The sequence below is a fragment of the Phacochoerus africanus genome, chromosome 1 (assembly GCF_016906955.1).
Source record: "Phacochoerus africanus isolate WHEZ1 chromosome 1, ROS_Pafr_v1, whole genome shotgun sequence".
NCBI classification, from domain to species: Eukaryota; Metazoa; Chordata; class Mammalia; order Artiodactyla; family Suidae; genus Phacochoerus; species Phacochoerus africanus.
Window position 1 is genome coordinate 153,872,767 of NC_062544.1, and position 23,883 is coordinate 153,896,649.

The 23,883-nt window shown below is 35.5% G+C and overlaps 1 protein-coding gene across 3 annotated transcripts in view; it reads left to right on the top strand.

Annotated features, from left to right (window-relative positions):
- The window catches only part of DNAJC13 (DnaJ heat shock protein family (Hsp40) member C13), a 141,869-nt gene that overhangs the window by 46,398 nt on the left and 71,588 nt on the right, over positions 1-23,883 (top strand). The window contains exons 7-22 of one of the 3 annotated variants that reach the window (XM_047782708.1): positions 2,737-2,943; positions 3,034-3,129; positions 3,575-3,666; positions 7,936-8,102; positions 8,211-8,290; positions 8,373-8,542; positions 8,999-9,098; positions 11,045-11,152; positions 12,385-12,540; positions 13,229-13,285; positions 15,782-15,903; positions 18,059-18,134; positions 18,396-18,491; positions 20,143-20,286; positions 23,225-23,239; positions 23,801-23,883. In XM_047782708.1, the coding sequence (XP_047638664.1) occupies positions 2,737-2,943; positions 3,034-3,129; positions 3,575-3,666; positions 7,936-8,102; positions 8,211-8,290; positions 8,373-8,542; positions 8,999-9,098; positions 11,045-11,152; positions 12,385-12,540; positions 13,229-13,285; positions 15,782-15,903; positions 18,059-18,134; positions 18,396-18,491; positions 20,143-20,286; positions 23,225-23,239; positions 23,801-23,883 (1,769 nt within the window). The remainder of the gene's footprint in view (positions 1-2,736; positions 2,944-3,033; positions 3,130-3,574; positions 3,667-7,935; positions 8,103-8,210; positions 8,291-8,372; positions 8,543-8,998; positions 9,099-11,044; positions 11,153-12,384; positions 12,541-13,228; positions 13,286-15,781; positions 15,904-18,058; positions 18,135-18,395; positions 18,492-20,142; positions 20,287-23,224; positions 23,240-23,800) is intronic. The other 2 variants (XM_047782714.1, XM_047782724.1) reach the window with 2 other exon arrangements.

The following is a 23,883-nucleotide window of genomic DNA, read 5'->3' on the forward strand; positions in this document are numbered from 1 at the left end:
TAAGCCACCAGGGAACTCCTGAGACCCTGTTTGTTACTTGAAAGTACAAGCTGAGCTATATATGATGACCATCTTTTTTTTCTTTTCTTTTTTTTTTTTCAATAAGAAACATCCTGCCTACTTTACTTAAACCCCATATCTCAGAGATGAGCATTGGAATATCCACACGGAGAGGCTCAACTGAACTTACTCTCAAGAATCCTTTCTCTGGAGAATTTTAATTCCTATAGCTACCTTAATGTCCTGGAAACACTACTCTAAGATTTAGTGTTCTGTAGATTAACTATCCATTCCTAGGTAGCAGAGGCAGGGCAAGTCTTTTAGATATATAAGAGGCTAGAGGGTAGCAAAAGAAAAGTAAAAAGAATGATGGAGAGTCAGTGTCCTATGATAAACCATAATGGAAAAGAATGTTTAAAAAGAAAAAAATATATATATATGTATATATAAATGAATCACTTTGCTATGTAGCAGAAATTAATACATTGTAAATCAACTGTACTTCAATTTAAAAAGAAGAGTGATGGAGGGGGTGAACAATCTGATTTACAAAATGTTAGCTCTTCAGAGTCACAGGCCTTTTCCCATTCTAGATTTCACTGTTTACCCAGGTGATGGGTAACATTCTAGTGTCCCCCATCTAGGAATGCACATGTGGAAATTTTGTTACTTCTGAGTCTCGACCCAAAAGATGAAGGCCCAAAGAGAAAATTATTTCCTTCTCTCACTGTAAAGCAGTCTAAATTCTGCTGTCATAGTGTTATCCAAAGGTTTGTCTCTTCCCTGGGTGGTGGAAATTTATAATGATTAACCTCTTGGTGGAAAACATACCTTATTACAGGAATGTAGCCTCACAGACCTTAACAATAACTGTATCACAGTAATTCAACCAAGCCTTACAATGCATAAAGTAACCATTAAGGATAAGAATGATGATACTCCTCAGATGCCAACATTTTTTATTGCTTTATAACATCAAGTAGTTGTTTGTTTGGCTATGCCCATGGCATGTGAAAGTTTCCCTGGCCTGGGATCGAACCCATATCACAGCAGTGGCCCGAGCCATAGAAGTGACAATGCCGGATCCATAAGCACTAGGCTACCAGGGAACTCCATGTGGTTTTATTTAATTAATTATTTTTTTTGGTCTGTTTAGGGCCCCACCTGCGGCACATGGAGGTTCCCAGGCTAGGGTCTAATTGGAGCTGTAGCTGCTGGCCTACGCCAGAGCCACAGCAACGCAGGATCCGAGCCGCATCTACGACCTACACCACAGCTCACAGCAGCACTGGATCCTTAACCCGATGAGTGAGGCCAGGGGTTGAACCTGCAACCTCATGGTTCCTAGCTTGATTCATTAACCACTGAGTAACAATGGGAAATCCTCCATGTGGTTTTAACTTTTTTTTTGTCTTTTTTTGCCTTTTTAGGGCCTCACCCACAGCATATGCAGGTTCCCAGGCTAGGGGTCAAAATGAAGCTGCATCCATTGGCCTACGCCACAGCAAGAGCAACGCCAGATCCAAGCCTCATCTACAACCTACACCACAGCTCACGGCAATGCTGGATCCTTAACGCACTGAGCGAGGCCAGGGATTGAACCCATGTCCTCATGGATGCTAGTCAGGTTTCTTAACCTCTGAGCCATGATGGGAACTCCAGGTGGTTTTAATTTTAATCAACCACTTTCTAAGCATACTCTGGCTTTTAAAAGACACTAGCTTGGGAGTTCCCGTTGTGGGGCAGTGGTTAATGAATCCAACTAGGAACCATGAGGTTGTGGGTTCGATCCCTGGCCTTGCCCAGTGGGTTAAGGATCCAGCGTTGGCGTGAGCTGTGGTGTAGGTTACAGACGTGGCTCTGGGCTCTGGCGTAGGCTGGTGGCTACAGATCCGATTAGACCCCTAGCCTGGGAACCTCCATATGCCGCAGGAGTGGCTCAAGAAAAGGCAAAAAAGGACAAAATAATAATAATAATAAATAAATAAATAAAAGACACTAGCTACATACATGAGACCATGACAGATTCATTCAACAAAACTTCATCTAGTACCTTCTGCATTTGTAATGACTGCAATAAGCAGCTGGGAATAAAATGAAGTTTTAAAACATCTGATCCAGAGTTTCTGAGCAGGATAGCTAATGGCATTCTGGGCAGGGCAGTTCTTTCTTGTGTGAGATTCTCCTGCCCTGCCCTTCAGGGTTGTAAGCATTTCTGGCCTTTAGGTATCACATTCACATAGCAATACCTTATCTTTACCTTTATAAATACACTCTTGGAGGTTGGTTTGTGACATTCAGAGGCCAATGGTTTGTAAACATTTAAACATTCTTCAGAGTAATCCTGCAAGAAAGCCCGCTACAAAAAAACAGATGAAATCAGCTACATTGGTTGAAGCTAGAAATCCTGCCCACAGACTACTCACCACCGCTGCTGGATTTAGCTGGGGTCCCTGGGGCCTCTTTTGGAGTCTCAGAGTGCTGTTTTCCATACAGTGATGAGAAGTTATGAGCTGATAATTTCCATTCAGTGATCATTTGCCAAGCTCTATATCCCAGGCTTTGTGATTTTATTTTAATAATAGGGTTTCAGCCATAGCACACTGCTTGTTTACTTCTGATTGAAATTTTTTCCCCCTAGAATTGCTCCTTCAGTCTCTTTCCTTTGAGTTGTTTCAATATGGCCACATTTTAATTGTTTCAACTCTGACTTTTTAAATTTCAAATTTTGTGCAGCATTTATTTGCATCAGAGCAAAGAGAAGAAATTATAAAAAGTGCAATAGACCATGCTGGCAACTACATAGGTATTTCATTAAGGATCAGAAAAGAACCTTTAGAATTTGAGCAATATTTGAATCTTCGCTTTGGGAAATATAGCAATGATGAGTCCATCACATCTTTAGCAGAATTTGTAGTCCAAAAAATATCACCTAGACATTCGGTAAGACCCATGTGTTAAAAATTAAAATTTTTTCATCTTTTGGTATTTTTCCTCAATAATTTTTAAACTGTGTATCCATTTTGTTTGAAGGAACCTGTAAAAAGAATTCTAGCGCTTACAGAAACATGTTTAGTAGAACGTGATCCAGCAACCTACAATATTGCAACATTGAAGCCCTTAGGAGAAGTAAGTTTCATCAACATTAGCTTAAATGAGATTTTTTTTCCTTTTCATAAAATAATTTTCTATTTTAACATTTTTTTTCATGTCGAAAGAATGGGGAACAGGAAGAATCTGTATTTAATTCTTCACATTATATTTATTGATCTTAGAACAATGAATATTGCAAAATTTATTTCCCAAGTCTACAATGTAAAATTGTTATTCAGTATTATATAAAAATGTGAATGAGACTTTTAAGCAACTCTTATATTCTGATATCATAAACAGTTTTATTTAAAATTTTTCTCTCATGTTTTTACAATGAAATTATACAGAAAAGTCACATAACATTGGTGGGTCTACATTTTAAAATATTAACTTTTGTCAGCAAAATGATGATATGTAGTTTTCTAATGAAATACCGTAAAACTAAATATCTTTTGTTGAACTTGTTTTTTGCTTTCCTTAGGTATTTGCATTGGTTTGTGACTCAGAAAATCCTCAGCTTTTTACCATTGAATTTATAAAAGGACAAATACGGAAATACTCTTCGACAGAGAGGTATTTTTTTTTTGTAATTCATCTAGCTTTTTGAGACCCTAGTATGTGCAGGGCAGAGTGCTTCATCAAAGAGGAAAAATAAAGATTTATAATCTAAAACTTTAAAATTATGTAATTTAGGAAAAGACGAGTTTATTTAGTTTTCAAGTTTTTAAAGAATAAAAAAATGATGACTCGATTTTACATGGAAGGGTGAAAATAAGTGTATTTTTGAAATTTGTACTTTGGAAGTATTTAAAAATAACACCTTTCACTTTTATTCTTAAATTGTTTGGATAAAGGCAGGAAGTTACTTTAATAGAAATATGCTCAATGAAAGTAACACAGCATTGGAGTTCCCATCATGGCTCAGTGGTTAATGAATCCAACTAGGAACCATGAGGTTGAGGGTTCGATCCCTGGCCTTGCTCAGTGGGTTAAGGATCCGGCGTTGCCATGAGCTGTGGTATAGGTCGCAGACGCAGCTCGGATCTGGTGTTGCTGTAGCTCTGGTGTAGGCTGGTGGCTACAGCTCCAATTAGACCCCTGGCCTGGGAGCCTCCATATGCCACAGGTGCGGCCCTAGAAGAGACAAAAAAAAAAAAGAAAGTAACACAACATTGTAACTCAACTATACTTTTTTTTTTTTTTGTCTTTCTGCCATTTCTTGGGCTGCTCCTGCAGCATATGAAGGTTCCCAGGCTAGGGGCCCAATTGGAGCTGTAGCCACCGGCCTACGCCACAGCCACAGCAACGCAGGATCCGAGCCGCATCTGCGACATACACCACAGCTCACGGCAACATCGGATCCTTAACCCACTGAGCAAGGCAGGGATCGAACCTGCAGCCTCATGGTTCCTAGTCGGATTCCCACCACGGGAACTCCTCAACTGTACTTTAATTAGAAAAAAATATGTATATAAATAAGTAAATAAACATATCCAAAGTTAGATTTTTATAAGTTGCTATTATTAGGCTAGTTACTAATTTTCCAGTGGAATGTGCCTGCATGTTTTTATATTAATTTGACTTGGCTGTTGATATAAATATCTGTGAGATGCTGTAGCTCCTGAACTCCTCCTGTAAGGTTAACACACTTACAGTGTTGTTCTACCATGAATGGATCTTCCATATACTATCATCACCATGGAATTGGCAGTTTTTACCTTCCAGGCAGTTCTTTCATCCTGTTGTAAATAGATTGAAACCAAATTTATTTTTAAATTAAGTTCAAACAGTCTGGTAATTTTGCCACTGACTGCAGTACAATCTTATTAAAGTGTTTTCACTTCCTGTAGTATGATTGTTAACTTTCTTATTATAGAAAATTTTTGATCTAAGGTCAATAAGAATAGCATCTTAAGTAAAAGATTATATTTTCTTCTGTCCTAAATTCAAGGAAAAGACCTTCTGACAAAAAATAGTGCTACTGTCCTAATCAGAAGATCTCAACACTTACATTTGTCATATGCTTTACCATATTGTTTAGCCGTCCTTAGGAAGAAGATGCTATTATTCCCAATAAAGCTTACATACAGAAAGTAAAGCAGTTTCTTTGTGATTTTCAGTTAGGAACACATTTTTAGGTAGAATACTAAAAGCATAATTCATAAAAAAGTTGATTTAATTAGACTTAGTCTAAATTTAAAGTTTAACACCATTAAGGAAAAGACAAGCCACAGATAGGAAGAAAATATTTGGAAAACATAAGACTGTAAAGGACTTATACCCAGAATATGCAAATACTTCTACAACTCAATAATATAAAGCAAAAAGTGGGCAAAAGATTCAGATGCCTCACTAAAGAAGTTATATGAATGATGAAAGAAAAAAAAACCCAAAACAACACATGGAAAGATCGTGAGTCTTAGGAGAATGTTAAAACTACTGCATATCCACTAAAATGGGTAGCATCAAAATGACTTGCAGTGCCACATGTTGGCAAAAATGTGGAGGAACTGGAACTCTCATTCATTGCTGATGAGAATGTAAAATAGAACTGCTTTGAAAAACAGTTTGGCAGTTTTTCAGAAAATTAAACATACAGTTACCATATGACACCGCATTTCCACCCCTAGGTATCTACCAAGGAGAAATGAAAACATGTCCACACAAAGACTTGCAAGTGAATGTTGGTAATGACATTACTTACAATAGCAAAAGCTAGAAATGATCCATACAGTATATATATATACACATATATATGTATGTATATATATACATATATACATACGTATATATACATATATACATACGTATATATACATATATACATACGTATATATATACACATATATATATATATAGCCCCTATTTGAGATAGATAAAAGCGTTGTGTATCCGTAATGAAATACTATTCAGCAAGAAAAAACTGAGCCTTAAAAACATATGAAGAATAAAATAAGCAAGACATAAGGATATGTAAGGCTACATATTATATGATTCAATTTCTATGAAGCTTTTTTTTTTAAGACTTTTTTAGAGCAGTTTTAGTAGGTTCACAGCAATATTGATTAAAAGGTACAGAGATTTCCCAAATACCTCCTACTGCCCCCTCCCCGCCCCCGCCACACACACACACCCACACACACACCCTCCTCCATTATAGCTTTTTCCACAATTTTATAGTTGGAATCATATGGTATGTAGCTTTTCCAGATTGGCTTCTTTCATTTCCGCCATGTTTTTTTCATGTCATGATTGCTTATTTCTTTTTAGCACTGAATAATATTCCATTGTCTTGTTTATCCATTCACCTACTGAAGGACATGTTGGTTGCTTCCAAGTTTTGGAAGCTCTGAATGAAACTGCTATAAACATCTGTGTACAGGTCTTGTCTGGATATAAGTTTTAAACTCCTTGAGTTAAATACAAAGGAATATGATCATTGGACCATATGGTAAGAGAATGTTGAGTTTTCTATGACCAAGCTGTCTACCAAAAGCCACAGTACCATTTTGCATTCCACCCAGCAGTGAATGAGAGTTCCTATTGCTCCACATCCTCATCAACATTAGGTGGTGTCAGTATTCCAGATTTCGGCTATTGTAACACTGATGTAGTAGTATCTTTTTTTTTTTTTTTTTGGTCTTTTCTAGGGCTGCTCCCAAGGCATATGGAGGTTCTCAGGCTAGGGGTTGAATTGGAGCAACAGCTGGCGGCTTATGCCACAGCCACAGCAACGCCAAATCTGAGCATTGTCTGTGACCTACACCACAGCTCATGGCAATGCTGGATCCTTAACCCGCAGAGCTAGGCCAGGAATCGAACCTGCAATCTCTTGGTTCCTAATTGGATTCGTTAACCACTGAGTCACGACGGCAACTCCCAGTAGTATCTTGTTTTAATTAGCATTTTCCTGATGTCATAAGATGTGGAGCATCTTTTCATGTGTATTTGCTATCTGTATAGCTTCTTTGGTGAGGTCTTTGTTAAGGTCTTTGGATCATTTTTTAATTGGATTTTCTTGTTGAATTTTAAGAGTTTTTGGTATATTTTGGTTAATAGTCCTGTATCAGATACATCTTTTGTAAATAGACCTGTGACTTGTATTTTCATTCTCTTGATGAAGTTTCTTCAGAAAAGGAGAACTGTAGAGACAGAGATGATACACAGTTGTCTAAGACTAGGATGTTTTTTGCAAATTGGCACAAGGAAACTTTTGGGGGGAATATCAAAACTGGATTGTAATGATGGCACAACTGTATAAATATACTACAAATTACCAGACTATACATTTTAATTATATGAATTTTGTGATTTGTAAGTTATGCGTCAGTAAAACTTTTTTTTTTTTGTCTTTTTGCTGTTTCTTGGGCCACTCCCGCGGCATATGGAGATTCCCAGGCTAGGGGTCAGATCGGAGCTGTAGCCTCCAGCCTACACCAGAGCTACAGCAACGTGAGATCCGAGTTGCGTCTGCAACCTACACCACAGCTCACGGCAATGCCAGATCGTTAACCCACTGAGCAAGGGCAGGGACCGAACCCGCAACCTCATGGTTCCTAGTTGGATTCGTTAACAACTGCGCCACGACGGGAACTCCAAGTAAAACTTTAAAAAATAATCTTAAAATTAAAAAACAATAGGAAAATATTAAAGCTCTAATGCTTTTAATACCTTAGACACAGAATGTCAGGCTCTCTCCTAATGCCACTGTCCTTTTGTGATTCCCTTGTGCACAGAGGGCTCCCCTGACAGGTTACCTGCTAAAGAGCCTAGGTTACCCTCTAAATCAAAATTTCTTCTAATTTATCAATCCTAAACCTTTTTGTTTTTAACTTTGCTTAGGGATTCCTTATTAGCAAGTTTGCTCGATGGAGTAAGAGCCTCTGGTAACCGAGATGTTTGTGTAAAAATGACATCAACTCATAAAGGTCAGCGATGGGGGTTATTCAGCATGCCCGTCGATGAGGAGGTAGAGAGTCTTCATCTCAGATTCTTGGCTACACCTCCAAGTAAGTATGGATTTAAATGTAATTGCATTTCCATCCATTAACTTAATAATAGTTTGAGAAGTACAATGAAGATCTCTAAATCTTTTTGAACCTTTCATCTCCTTACAGATGGCAACTTTGCAGATGCTGTGTTCAGGTTCAATGCTAATGTTTCATATAGCGGAGTTCTACATGCAGTAACGCAGGATGTAAGATAAATTGTATTGTAATTTGTTCATTGTCATTAACTTTTGGTATGGAAACTTTTTTGAAATATTCTTCCTCACCTAGGGTCTCTTCTCAGAAAACAAAGAAAAACTGATCAATAATGCTATAACAGCATTATTGTCCCAAGAGGGAGATGTTGTTGCTTCAAATGCAGAACTTGAAAGTCAGTTCCAAGCTGTGAGGAGGCTTGTGGCTTCCAAAGCTGGTTTTTTAGCCTTTACTCAGCTTCCAAAGTAAGTGGTCTTAAATTTTTTTTAAAGAATTCGAACAATTCAGAATAGCAAATAGTCCACAGTTTACCTCTTTATGTCTGACTAAAACCTGATACCTATTAATATGCTGATACAGTAGTTTTTGATTGATTTGAAATAAAAAAGGAAGGTGAATGGAACTGGTGATATTACTAACTCTTATTTATCCATTCACCCATGATATTACTGACTCTTGTTTTAGTGAATTTGAATGGGAAATTATATGCCTTTTAATTTTAATTAACCTTAAGAAAATCTTCCCCCTCAAAGAAAAAAATTATTCTGAAAACTGATGTGTTCCAGAGATGGGATTCAGAGTATGTAATTGCAGTAGTAATGCAGAAACATAAGATGACTTATTATGTTATATTTTAATAATGAAATAATAGAATAATGCTCTGCCATTAATACTATATGCTTGTTGTTTTGTTTCACAAGGTTTCGGGAGCGTCTAGGAGTGAAAGTGGTAAAAGCACTCAAAAGGAGCAATAATGGAGTAATCCATGCAGCTGTTGATATGCTCTGTGCCCTCATGTGTGTAAGTAATAGTGTTTCTCTTAAAGAAATTGATTTTAAGTTGACTGATGGTTTAAATTTCCACAATTCATTGTTCTTATATTTCCTAACTTGCTCTTATAGCCATTTACTTATTCAAATTAACATATGTTTAGCAAAGCCTATAAACTAGGCACTGTGCTATGTGCTAGAAATACAAAGATGTTGAGACAAAGTCCCTTCCTTAAAATTGCTGACTGTCTAGTAAGGTAGGCATTTGTATACAATATAAAATAGTAGGGGCCATGGGATCCCTAAAAAGCAGCATTTAATTTTGATTTTGTGGCGAGAAGATAAAAGATTCTAGGCCAATCTTTCTGGAAGATGTTATGCTTGATCTGAATCTTGAAGGGATGCCAGGTATTTTCTACTTGTGAGAAGACTTTCCTGGGAAGAAGTAATAGAATATGCAAAAGATATTTGGGAAACAGCAAATAATTGAATATGATTGGATCATCATATAAGTATGGGGGCACATAGGCTTAGGAATTATAGCTAGAGATGTATGCAGAGACAGCCATAAAAAGCCTTTTGTATCAGAAAAGCTAGATTTATATCCTTTTAGTAGGAACAACTGAAAGATTTTTTTTTTTTTCAACAAGGGAGTGGTAACATCAGGTTTGACTTTTAGGAAACTCACCAGTAGTATGTGGAGTATAGCTCATCAGTGGTATGTGGAGTGTAGGTTAGAGGCGAGGTTAGAGGCAGGTAGAGCAAATTCTGCAAGAAATGAGATGCTGGGCTAAAGAAGGCACATTTGAAAGCTGTTTGAGAGGTAAAGATCTAACTTGGTGACAGTTTGCTGGCGGGAGAAGCAATGCTGAATTTAACTTTGAGGTTTCTGATTTATCTTATTTTTTTTAAAATTTTACTTATTTTTTCTTTTTTATGGTTGTACTTGTGGCACATGGAAGTTCCCGAGCTAGGGGTCGAATATGGGCTGCAGCTGCTGGCCTATGGCACAGCCACAGCAATGCTGGATCTGAACTGAGCCTGCGACCTACGCCGCACCTTAATCCACTGAGCAGGGCCAGGGATTGAACCTGCATCCGCAGGGATACTAGTTGGGTTCTTAATCCTCTGAGCCATAGCAGGAACTCCCTGATTTATCTGAATTTGTATGTAGTATATGGACTTTACTCCTTATACAAAGTATTTTAGGCAGACTTAGTGGTAGAGAATAAACACAAGTAATTGCTTGTATAAAACCTTGCATTTATCCTCAAAGTGGATTATATTTTATTTACTACAAATAATTCCATTAAAAGAATTAGTGGAAAAGATACAACATAACAAGTGTGAAATAAACCATTGCACTCTCATTACACATTAGGTGTTGGCTATTTTACATGACTTGTCTCATTTAAGCTTCATAATAGTTCAAAGAGGTGAGTACTATTATTTCCACTTTATAGCTGAGGAAAATGAAACTGAGAGACTTAAAGTAATTTAACTGTGTCTAAAGTCAGCTATAGTCAGCAAAATTAGGATTTGATCTTTACTCCTATTATGCTAAACTCCATTTTATGCTCTTATATTATTCCAGCAGTCAAAAGAGAAGCATCTTGAGAAAAGGGATATTTGCTGCTAATTTTAGTACTTGCTTTTATATGCTAAGCTTTATCATTTCAATAAATATGTGAAGAGGAGAGAGAATGGATATTATTTGCCTTTTAAGAAGGAGATCTGTGACTTTTTCTTTCAAAAGTGCTTTGTGCGGTACTATGTACATTTACTTGGACAGATTATTCATGAAGTTTCCCAGGGGAGATCATCACTTCTGCCAGCTTCTCTTACCTCAAGTTTCCTTTTTGCTGTAAACTTTAAAGGTTATGGTTTTCAGTACTTTCAGCGTTTAATGGGTACTCTTTATAAATGACTTTTGTGTGATGCCACTGCTCATGAGTTATCACTGTTTTTAACCAATAGCCCATGCATGATGACTATGACTTAAGACAAGAACAGTTGAACAAAGCTTCTCTTCTCTCTTCAAAGAAGTTTCTGGAAAACTTACTGGAGAAATTTAATTCCCATGTGGTAAGTTGTAATTAAATTTGTCTTAATGAGAGATACCATACATTATTGAAAGCTATTTTGGAAATGCAACATGGGCAGTTTTGTTTGAATTGTGGCCCTCAACTTTATTCAGTATTGGTCACAGTTCAGTTTGGTCACAAATAATGAAATATTCTGTTTCAGGACTATATCCATTTATTTGAAAAGGATAAGTTGCAAAGCCTTTAGATTTTTACAGTGATATCACAGATTTTTGCTTTTTTACCTCTCTTTAAAAATGTCACTGTGGCATTCCCATTGTAGTGCAGCAGAAATGAATCCGACTAGTATCCATGAGAATGCAGGTTCGATCCCTGGCCTCACTCAGTGGGTCGGGGATCTGATGTTGCTGTGAGCTGTGGTTTAGGTCGCTGATGTGGCTCGGATCCTGCGTTGCTGTGGCTGTGGTGTAGCATAGCAGCTGTAGCTTTGATTCAACTCCTAACCTGGGAATCTCCATATGCTGTGGGTGTGGCCCTAAAAAGCTAAATAAATAAAAGAATAATAAAAAGTCATTATGAAATACGTTGCTTTCAAAAAAAATTAAGCCTGGAGTTCCCGTCATGGCTCAGTGGAAACAAAGCTGACTAGTATCCATGAGGACACAGGTTTGATCCTTGGCCTCACTCAGTGGGTTAAGGATTCAGCATTGTGAGCTGTAGTGTAGGTTGCAGATGCAGCTGGGATTTGGCGTTGCTGTGGCATGGGCTGGCAGCTACAGCTCCAATTTGACCCCTAGCCTGGGAACTTCCATATGCCAAGTGTGCAGCCTTAAAAAGACAAAAAATAAAGAAAGAAAATTAAGGCAAATTGTTGTTCCTCAGTCAGGGGTAACAGCTTTGGAGATGAGCAATCTATAACATCTAGAAGAAATATGAACAAATTGCCAGAGTTTTTCAAGTGTTGTCAGAGATGGCTTTTTATACAAATACACATTAACCTTCATTATACATGTTTGAGGAATCTTGGTTATTCTCTTGAAATGAGACTAAATTTTAATTATTTTCCTTTTGACATAGGGTAAACAGTGGGTTTGCTGCTGTAAAAGGAGTACTGCTTTGAGTAGTATTCATGTTGAGAGTACTTTGAAACTCATATTGGGAAAATTACATGTTTACTTCTAACATACAGAATAACAGAAAGAAACCCATTATTGCTCTGTTTTAAGCTGTGCTCTCTGTTCTAAGCCAAGGCAATATGTTACTTTGTTTCAGGATCATGGGACTGGTGCCCTAGTTATTAGTTCACTCTTGGACTTCCTTACTTTTGCCCTCTGTGCTCCGTATAGTGAGACCACAGAAGGGCAGCAGTTTGATATGCTTCTGGAAATGGTAGCATCTAATGGAAGAACACTCTTTAAACTCTTTCAGGTGAGGGCTTATACTTTTATCAGATAACAACTAATCAGAGAGAATCACTTTTGGGGTCAGTTTTTAAAATAATACATGTATGCTTCTGTCATGATATAAATAAATACAACTTAGTACATTGTCATATTAGAACATTTAATTCCACAGGTGTCTTGGTGTTTCATATAGAGCTCTGTTGATGGCTTTTGACCATTTGACTCTGTTGCACATCTTTTCTATCTTAGAATGAAAAACTCAAATTGTTTTCTGTGGTAGGCCCAAAGTTCCTTTTTCTTTACAAATTTCCAAATAATAAAATGAACTTTAGCAGACTGTTCATAGGCAATTGAAAATATTTATGTCATATAATACTGTAATACTTATTATGTATGTATATGTGTATATATGCTATTTGTATTTTTATTTTAGTATCATAATTGTTTAATATGTATCATTCAAATAGAATATATATTATTATTTAAATAAGTGCTAGCTGTTTTCTGCTACTCTAAACTCTTTAAGTATCTGTAAAGTTATTTTGTAAGAATACCTAAAGTTTTAAACCAAACTCTGAACTTTGAGATGTATCTTTACTAATTTTTTGGCTTATACCTTGCATAAAATTGTATATCCCTCTGAAGAGCAACAGCTAAATATATTGGAAAAAATTATTTCATTCTATGAAACTTTTTTCCTCCTTATTTTAAAGCATCCTTCCATGGCAATTATAAAGGGAGCTGGATTGGTTATGAAGGCAATAATAGAGGTGAGAGAACAATTTTGAAATTTTAAACTTGAATGTTGATTGGCTGTTTGAACTTAAACTGACAAAAGTTACCCTTCAGTGTTTTATGCGAAATATGCTGTTTTTCTGGGTGAGAAAAATAATTTAAATCTTTATATTCTAAACTAGTTGCAGAAACAATCCTCACTAATAAACTAAGGATTTAAAGTTCCTAAGTAAGAGGGTTTAGAGCAAATTAATCTTTCTTATACTCCCTTATTTGTTTTATTTTAAATGAAAAGTTAGGAGCTCGCATCGTGGAGCATCTTTCTTATACTCCCTTATTTGTTTTATTTTAAATGAAAAGTTAGGAGCTCCAATTTGACCCCTACCTGGGCAACTTCCATATGCCATGGGTGTGGCCCTAAAAAGACAAAAAAAGAAAGTTAGCATTCTTTCTCTCTTCCTCTTTTTTTTGGGGGAGATGGTGGTGGGTGATGGTATTGAAACTTTAGGTACTAAGTTTATATGGAAATCTATTAATTAGTTTGTAGCAGAGTGGTATCAAATAAGTATGGTAACAAGTTCCTCATGCCAACCTGCATATGTAATTAAGCTCTAGGGATCAGGACATAATAACATTGTTGTACATAGAATCTTTGTGCAGTGGCTTTAGTCTACATTTTTTAGAAGATTGTGGCTATGAATGTCAGCTTACATACTGGATGTTCACAATATCAGTCTAAATGGCTTTTTTTTTTTTTTGTCTTTTTGCCTTGGGCCGCTCCTGAGGCATATGGAGCTTCCCAGGCTAGGGGTCGAATCAGAGCTGTAGCCGCTGGCCTATGCCACAGCCACAGCAACGCAGGATCCGAACCGCGTCTGCGACCTGTACCACAGTTCACGGCAATGCTGGATCCTTAACCCACTGAGCAAGGGCAGGGACCGAACCCGCAACCTCATGGTTCCTAGTCGGATTCGTTAGCCATTGCGCCACCACGGGAACTCCTAAATGGCTTTTGAATTGTTGTATTCTTTGGTTGCCATTGTAGTAATTTGGATAAGATGTAAGAGTTTGAACCTTTTATCAAAAAATCATGCCATTGAAGCTCATGAATATAATGAGTAGCTAAATAATAAGCACAGAATTTAGTATACTCTTAAGCATCTGTTAAAAAATCAGGGCAATTCCCTTATGGCACAGTGGGTGAAGAATCCAGTGATGTCTCTGCAGTGGCTTGGGCCATTGCTGTGGTACAAGTTCAGTCCCTGGCCCAGGAACTTCCGCATGCCGTAGACGCAGCCAAAAAAAAGTCATGTATAGACATTGGATTGGTTAGAACATCAATGTTTATTTGCATTTTTATTTTATTTTAGTTGTATATGTTGTAACTAAAAGCTAATTTTCCTCTCTCCAGCTAATGGGTTCTATGTGCAATATTAGCTTCCAAAGTAAGTACCACATCTCTCACAGAGCTTAAAGTAGCCAGGACAGGACCATGAGACCATACCAAAGTGTATTCCTGACCTTGATCCACCCCGAACATTGCCATTCTTTCAGAAGTACGTAATGAGTGCCAGGTATAATCAAAATGCCAACTTAGGCTTCAGTGCAAGCCACATGTGTCAGATTCATGGCCAGTGACTAGCCAATGTGTGTAAGGAGGGTTTATTTATTTACACTGATACCCTGACAAAGTGTCTTAAATTGTTGTTTTCTGATTGTGAAAGCAGTATATGATCTTTTAAGAAACATTGGGATGTTAAAAAAAAAAACAAAAAAACTATAAGGAACAAGTAAGTCACCTGCATTTTTACCATCCAGACTGTGTTCAGAATTATGTATGTACATATGCATACTTTGTATGTATTTGTATGCATATTGTGTATTCATTTATGCCCAAATGATATATGTAGGTGTCCATACTGTGTATATATTTGTATACATACTACATATTTTGTTGTACTATATACTTGCACTTTTTTTCCAGTAACACTGTGAGGATTTTTACTTTTCTACAGGTTGTCTTAAATATCACACTGCTTGCTTAATTCATAGTTCTATAATTACTTTTGATTAGTAGTCTTATCTGTCCTACCCTTTTGTCAAAGTGAGTCCGGATAAGCAGAGTGAAATCATAATAGTAAGAACTACCCCAGCATCACATCATATTTTAACATGAAAATGTATGTATCTTTAATAACGAAAGCAAGCTAAGTTTGCAGATACCTTTTGTAGGAATTGCTGATTTTTCTGAGTCACCTCTCTCCTTCATTGAGTGAATGAAACTGATTTTAATACTAAATTAAGCAAAGTGTAATAAGGAACATTTAAACCTCATTCCAAAGGCAAATAATATTTTTTAAATGACTTGTACTACCATTTACCTATGTTATTTTTGGATAATTAAAGTTGTATTTTTCATTTTTATTATATACTGAGTAATTTTTATCTAGAGATGTAAAATTAGTTTTACAAAATTAGAATAGCTTGCTTTAGATTGCTGCTTTAGGGATCATTTTACCTTTTTTCCAAAGGAAGGTGACAAAGAAATTGCGACGAAAATGCAGGAACTTGCACTAAGTGAAGGTGCCTTACCTCGACACTTACATACTGCGATGTTTACAATAAGCTCAGATCAAAGGATGCTTACAAATAGGTAGGTTAAATTTAATTTGTTATACTTAACTTGCTGTTTACAGAATGGATTCAGATTTATATAAAACAAACTGAATAATGTTGTTTGGATTACACAAATGTTTCGTTTTATTTTGATTCATCTAGTTCTTTTCCTTTCTTTATAGAAGGATTATACTCAGATGATCATTGTCCCTGTCCCTGCATAACTGGGGAGGAAAATATAAAACTGTGTTTGCTTTTTTAACACCACTTCCTTTCATCAAACTCTACACGCATAGTCATGGGACTGGAATCGAAAAGAGTACTTAGTAGCTTATGGAACTAGAAGCACATGCCCCCTAGGCTTTTCTTCTTGTGTTTTCTTCTGGTCACCTTGCATGTAGATTACCTCATGTGAAAACGTCAACCAGTTGATTTTTAAATAAATTACTCTAAGAATAAAGAAGACTTTAAAATCTTACCTAAGCCTATCCTAAATATCTTGTAGTTAAACCATTTTCCCTTTGCCAAACCATTTTCTTTTTTATAGTAATCCTTCAAATATGAGGAAACACATAAATCTCCAGGCTCTATGAATTCCAGCCCTTTTAAACCTTTCTTTATGATTCCTAACATGCAACCCTTTCATATATCCTTAGCATACCATATTATTGCTCATGACTCATATTAGTAAAATATATATAAAATTTTTAATCATGTTCTTTTTGACTTTTTAAATAGCATAAATTGCTGACTTATGTTTACTTTTATGAAAATGTAAACTTCATTTCTTTATCACCTATGTCTGGTTATTGAATGTTGTAATGTGCTGCCCTGCCAGTAGTTTTCTGCTGTTTATGCTATTATAAGAAGCTATCTGCATTCTTGACTTGTAAATGTTAGCCACAAAAGTAGTCTTCTCTGTTGCCTGTGAGGTCAGAAAGATATGAAAGGCAGGTTATTTCTTTGGTGTACTCCATATTAGCAATGCTTAACACCATTTTTCATTACCAGAGAGACTATTTGATGTCTTATTGCATTAAACCCTCATGTTAGCTGTTGCATCTTATGTTCCTTTTTATTATAGTTAATTAGTTATGTTCCTTACTGTGATCGGTCATAGTATTGAAAAGCTATCAAATTGTAATAGAAATAAGTATTTTCATTTGCATTGCTTTATCTTTTACAAATTGCTACTATAAAATGTCATCTCTCTTATTCCTCATTAAAAACTTTTTAGAAATCATTGATATGGTGATAGCTACTAAATGCTGAGGAAGGAAATTACAAGTGTCATTACTTCAATATGTTAGCTTCCAAATTGGCACAGGAGTGAATAGTTGTATTAGTGTTTGTTTATTATTATTATTATTGATGTCAGAACAAAGCACAGTTTGGGTTTTCCTATTAAACTTTTTTCTGGAAATATAACACATATGTAAACATGTATGCCTGTAAGTGGTTATTTGGTTATTTCCCTCACAGGTTTCATGCCCATTCTTATTGTAAATGGCAGTTGAATCCCTACCAAAACACAGAAGGGTGGTGAATAAAATATATTCCTTGTTTGTGAGGAGTTTCCAGTCTAGGTGACAGATGTCATCATGAGGATTAAGATTAATAAGTGATTAAGTCATAGATAGATTCAACACGAATCTTAGATTTCCACTTAGAACTAAAGAATGCTTTTAGCTCAAAAGTGGGAATAGATTAGATTAACTTGTTTTTAGTGCTTTAAACCTTTGTTCAAATTCCAAAACTGAAAATATTTTCTATCTCTGACTTTGCCATAAAGGATATATTAGAACATAGTTGACTTTTGCTCATGTTTGTAATTCCAAAGAATGCCAGAATGCTATGATCACTAGCATGATTTTTATACAAACTAATTATACTCTCAAATCTGATTATTTCCCTGTCTTTAAATATGGTAAGAACTTATATCTTCATGCTCAGGTTTATTGAAAATTAATTATTCATCAAGGAAGTATTTTAATTTGGAGAAAATATTAAAATACTAGCAATATTTGAATTACTATCTCATATCTCTCCAAATTACTATTTTTAATATTTAACATCAAAATGATTTTTTTTACTGTAGTCTTATTTCTTATATGATATTTTGTTCTTAAAAATTCCCTTCTGTTCTAGCTGAGATAAAGCAGCAAACCTTTCTCAACGTCTGCTTTTTTCAGACAGCTAAGTAGACATTTAGTGGGACTCTGGACAGCTGATAATGCAACTGCGACAAACTTGTTAAAACGAATTTTGGTAAGTCAGTTGAATAACTGGAAAAAATTATATATTCTTGCTCAATAAAATTTCATTAATGAATTGTTTATACTGTTAAGGGTTTTTTAATTTATCTGTTTTTAATATAAAAGATACTTATCAAAGGAGTTGTCATATAATAAATGCTACCCTCAATAGCTAAATCATAGTATTAATTTAAGTTTTGAAGGCTAGATATTTTGTATGTGTGTGCAGTTGTTTGGAAAATTGATTTTGTATCTTTTGTTTGTTTGTTTTTAGCCGCCAGGCTTGCTGGCATACTTGGACAGTTCAGATCCAGTTCCTGAAAAGGATGCTGATCGTATGCATGTTAGAGATAATGTGAAGATAGCAATGGTAAATATGGCTGTTCTAATTATCTTTTCAGTATGAAAGAGTACTTTTTTCCTGAAACACACTAAAGTTTTTGGAAATAAACCAAGAATTCACTACATTAAATAGTAGCGTTCTTTTAAAAAATTGTTATTATTGGAGTTCCTGCTGTAGCTCAGTAGGTTAAGGACCTGATGTTGTCTCTGTGAGAATTCAGGTTTGCTCCTTGGCCTTGCTCAGTGGGTTAGGGATTTGGTGTTGCCTCAAGCTGTAGCATAGGTCACAGATGCCACTCAGTTCTGGTGTTGCTATGGCTGAGCATAGGCCTCAGCTGTAGCTCTCATTCAGTCCCTAGCCTGGGAACTTCCATATGCCGCAGGTGTGACCCTAAAAAGAAAAAATAAGTAAAATAAAATAATTATTAACAGCTTTATTGAGGTAAAATTTACATTCCCAAAATTGTAACTATTTTTAGTGTATAGTTCAGTAATCTTTAGTATATTTACAGAGTTGTAGTTATCACCACAATCAATTTTTTGTTAATGCTGCACCCATGGCATATGGAAGATTCTGGGCCAGGGGTTGAATCTCAGTTACAGCTGCAACCACAGCTGCGGCAACACCAGATCCTTTAACCCATTGCGCTGGGCTGGGGATTGAACCTGCACCTCTGCAGTGACTAGAGCCATGGCAGTTGGATTCTTAACCCACTGCACCACAGTGGAAACTCCACCACAATCTAATTTTATGAATAGTGATAATCTTGTATGTTTTTTCCTCTTAACTCAGCATATTGGTATGGATTTTTATTTTTTATTTAATTTTAATTTTTTTTTTGTCTTTTTCTAGGGCTGCATCCGTGGCATATGGAGGTTCCCAGGCTAGGGTCCAATGAGAGCTGAAACTGTTGGCCTACGCCACAGCCACACCAACAACAGATCTGAGCCGCGTTTGCAACCTACACTACAGCTCACAGCAATGCCAGATCCTTAACCACTGAGGAAGGCCAGGGATCGAACCCACAACCTCATGGTCCCTAGTCGGATTCGTTAACCACTGAGCCATGATGGGAACTCCAGGAATGGATTTTTTTTTAAATTTCATATGTAAAAAGTCATATTTTGCACATAAAATGAGCTTTGAGACATGTCGGTAGAAGGGGCCAACACTAAAATAAATTAACTTGAGTAGGGCTCTTTTTTTTCTTTTTGCTGTGCCCCACAGCATGTGGAAGTTCCCTGGCATGCCATAGCAGTGACAGTGCTAGATCCTTAACCTGCTGTGCCTCCAGAGAACTCCAGTGGTTTTTTCTTTACAAAACTATATTAATCATTGATGGGCTATCTTTGAAAAAATTACTTAACATCTTTCAAGATATACTATTATAATATTGTCTTCTAGGGGTTCTTTTCTTGTCTTCATCTGATTTCTCTGCTTGTACCCACTTATATCTTGTCATCCCTCTAAAAGGACTCTTCTTGAAAACTAGGTAGAAAAGTTAAGATTTCTTAGACAAAAAGTCTAATTTATTGTAGAAATTTTCACCTTGTTTTTTCACTGAGCCCTAACATTCAGTATTTATTTAATCATATATAATTGGGTGACTCAGCTTTACTTAGATTTTTAAAATAAATTCACAAATAGGATTCTAATGGAATTCACTGTTATTTTATAGGATCAGTATGGAAAATTTAATAAAGTTCCAGAGTGGCAAAGACTAGCCGGAAAAGCTGCTAAAGAAGTTGAAAAATTTGCCAAAGAAAAAGTGGATCTCGTGTTAATGCACTGGAGAGACAGAATGGGAATTGCACAAAAAGAGGTAAAAATAAAACCTTCTTCCACACTGGTAGCACATCTATATGTCCTAGATTTACTTCAGTTGTTGTTCACAAAGATGATAGACTGATACTTTTGACTGAACTAAAGAAATGTCACCTAATTCTGACTATATTTTTATATAAATTTTTCTTAATTCATAGTTTTATGAATCAGTGATTTGGATTTTATTTAATAAAATTTCCATTCTTAATTTTTCTTTCATAGCTTTAAGTTTGCATACTTTTAAATTCACATGTATCTAGTTCATTCTTCTCTAAACTTTGTTTTGTAGCTATAAAAATAAAGTTGCCCTTCTTTTTATTGAGAGCTAGCCAGACAAGTATTTTGAAAAATAAAATTCACGTTCAATTATATTTACTGTATGTACTTATATTTTTCAGTATTACTCCTCAGGTCAGTGTCAGATCTAAAACAGTTTGAGTCAATTTTCAGCAGGTAGTATGTGCTGCAGAACCTAATCACGTAATGTTCATTCTTCTATCTGGGATAGAGTGTACACTGGTTAAGACTGATGTAAGGTTTCAAGTAAAAGGTGACTTGGTCTCACAGTTGCTGTTGACTACACTTAAATTATTTCCCTTTATCTATTTATGGTAGCTGTTTTCTTATTCAAGGAAAGCAATATAAGTATCTTTCTAAAACAAACAGGTTTCTAATGAATTAACAGAATATCTAAACATAAAGTATCAGATACAACAGAACAAATATTATTGTCTTGTGTGTTTCTATGAAATTAAGACCAAAATTCGGTTCTTTAGAACTTGAACATGATGGATTAATGCTAATTTGTATGGGTGGCATTCACCTCATGAAGAATCATGAGACAGGCTTTTGAATGTATGGGATAATAAAGAGGATACTGAACTTTGAGTTGGTTAACCTTCACCAAGTCCGATTCCATCACTTATTAACCTGTATGGCAGGTTACCAGTTTTCAGAATTTTACTTTGCTCTCATAAAATCAGAATGACAGTACCTCCCTTTTCTATCCTATAGGGTTGCTTTGATGTACAAACAAGATAATAATAAAAGCACTATATATATGTCTAGTCATGATAGTATAGCTATAATATTTGAAAATTGAAAATCTACAGATATGAATGATTTTCACAGTTATTAAAATTACAAGCTCCTGGCTTCAGGTAGTCAAATCCATTTTTAAAATAACAGTTGTTGGAGTTCAATTCTACTTCTAGCCTGGGAACCTCCATGTGCCATGGGTGCGGCCCTAAAAGACAAAAAAAAACCAGTTGTTTCAAGCTGTCGGATATAATTATACTAAAAATAAGTTTTTAGCATCAGATTTCATATATAACATCCAGCATAAGCTTGAACACAAAGTTATTCTAGCTAGAAATGTGGATAACATCTTTTATTTAAAGACAACAACTCAGAGGGAAAAGAATGTATTTTTAATATCAATAATGTTTTATTGGTCTGTTGGTTTCATTTACATAGGGTGTCCTTTAAAGTGTTGAGCAAGTAATGACACCAGACAGATTTGCTGGTCAATAAATTATTTTGATGGCAAATGAATTATTTCTTCCAGGGCACTATTTTGTTTTTTGTTTTTTCCTTTTTAGGGCCACACCCACAGCATATGGAAGTTCCCAGGCTAGGGGACAAATCAGAGCTACTGCTCCCAGCGTATGCCACATTAACTCCGAATCTGAGCTGCGTCTGCGACCTACACCGGATCCCCCACCAACTGATTAAGGCCAGGGATTGAACCCACATCCTCATGGATACTTGTTGGATTCGTTTCTGCTGCGCCACAACGGGAACTCCCCCAGGCTACTGTTTTTAACATTAATTTCTTTATGAAACTTAATAATCTTTGTGACTATTTTTTTCATAGAAATATTAACACCAGAATATCTCATTAATGAATTTGTGCTTTAGCTAAAATCTGAAAATTAACCATTGTCCATGTTAACTGTTTAGTCTTGAACTGCACTTTTTGTATAATCAGAATGTTTATGAAGTCAGAGCCATTTGTAGTTTATGTTTTGTGTTAGATTAATAATAACCTTTGGCTAATATATAAAATTGCTTTTTTCTTATTTATGTTATTTTCAGTTTAGGGATTTTTTTTAGCCAGTTAGGACTTTTAGCCTAAGTCTCTAAGTCAGTTTTAGCTTAGTTTATGGAGAGCTGGTTGTCCTTTTTCTGTATAGAGTTAACATTTTCATTACTCTAGACTCCTAGCTTTTTGTCCTGAGGGCAAGGGAAATTGATGAAGCACTACTTAGAGGTTTTAAGGAAAGGTTTATAATTAAAACTGAAATTTTGAACTGTTCATATACTTTAAGTCACCTAACCTTAGTTTTCATGGTGTGTACAGAACTAAAATAGTGGGAAATATTTCCTTAATTAATGTTTTATATTTCAGACAACATTTACTTTTTAAACATTACTATTCATTTTATCTTAGTCTTTCTGTGGTATCTAGTCTGTTTATTTTATATGATTTGCCACTTCTTTAATGAAGTTTCAGACTTTTATGTTTTAATATGTACAACTTGCTACTTTTTGCTTTTGTCACATTGAAGATTAGAATTTTTGTCACTGAAATATCTAGGTTTTGCATGGAGGAAAGATTCTTAACCTCCAGTGCCTGGATTTCCAAATCTTTGAAATCTTCCTTTCCAGTTGTAAACCTTATGTTTGTGTCTTTCTTTGAAATAGGGCCATAGCTTTCTTTGAATTCTCAGTGGGTTTATGACTGCCTAAAATTTGAGTCATAGACCTAGAGAATCAGGTGGGCCTTTTTCTTTCTTACAATAAAGATGATTTATACTGATGACATCCTTGTGTAATTTGTGTAATAGAGATAGCTTAGCAGATACAGGCTCACTTTCTTATTTTTATTTCATTTAAATTTTTTTTATTTTTTCCTTTTTTACAATTAAATTCAGGACAGAAACAATATGGTGAGTTTTAAGTCCCTGCTACATGTGTGAAATGCATTAAACTGCCTGGCATGTGGAGTCGTCTTTGATATTCTTTGTTTAATAAAGTCTTAACTTCACATGTGTCTGAATGTAGATACTTATTTCTTGCCATTAGCTGTTTTAATTTATACTTGCTCCTGTGGCTTTGGTGGCAGTTTAATAACCTGTAATCTTTTGCATTTTGTTGTTTTGCCGTGATTTTTATATTAACTGCATGTAAATGTTTAAAACGAGTCACCTGTTTAACTGTCATAATTTTATTAGTCTTCACTGTAAATTTTAACAAAATTTGGGGTTGAAACAGTAACTTTAGGCTACATGAAAAATGTTTCAGCAATACTACAGAAATGTATACACTGACAAAATATGGTGATATAATCTAATATTCTGTATTCATATTTTATAGATTTTGTTTTTAATTTTGTCTTTGCCAAAATTTGATGAAGGAAATGTTCGTCATCACTTACAAAATGATAATATTCCAACTGAGCTTATTTGGTAACCCCAGACTGAACATGAGGAATTTTTTTTCTTTTCCAGAATATAAATCAAAAGCCAGTAGTTCTTCGAAAGAGAAGACAAAGAATAAAAATAGAAGCAAACTGGGATCTCTTCTATTACAG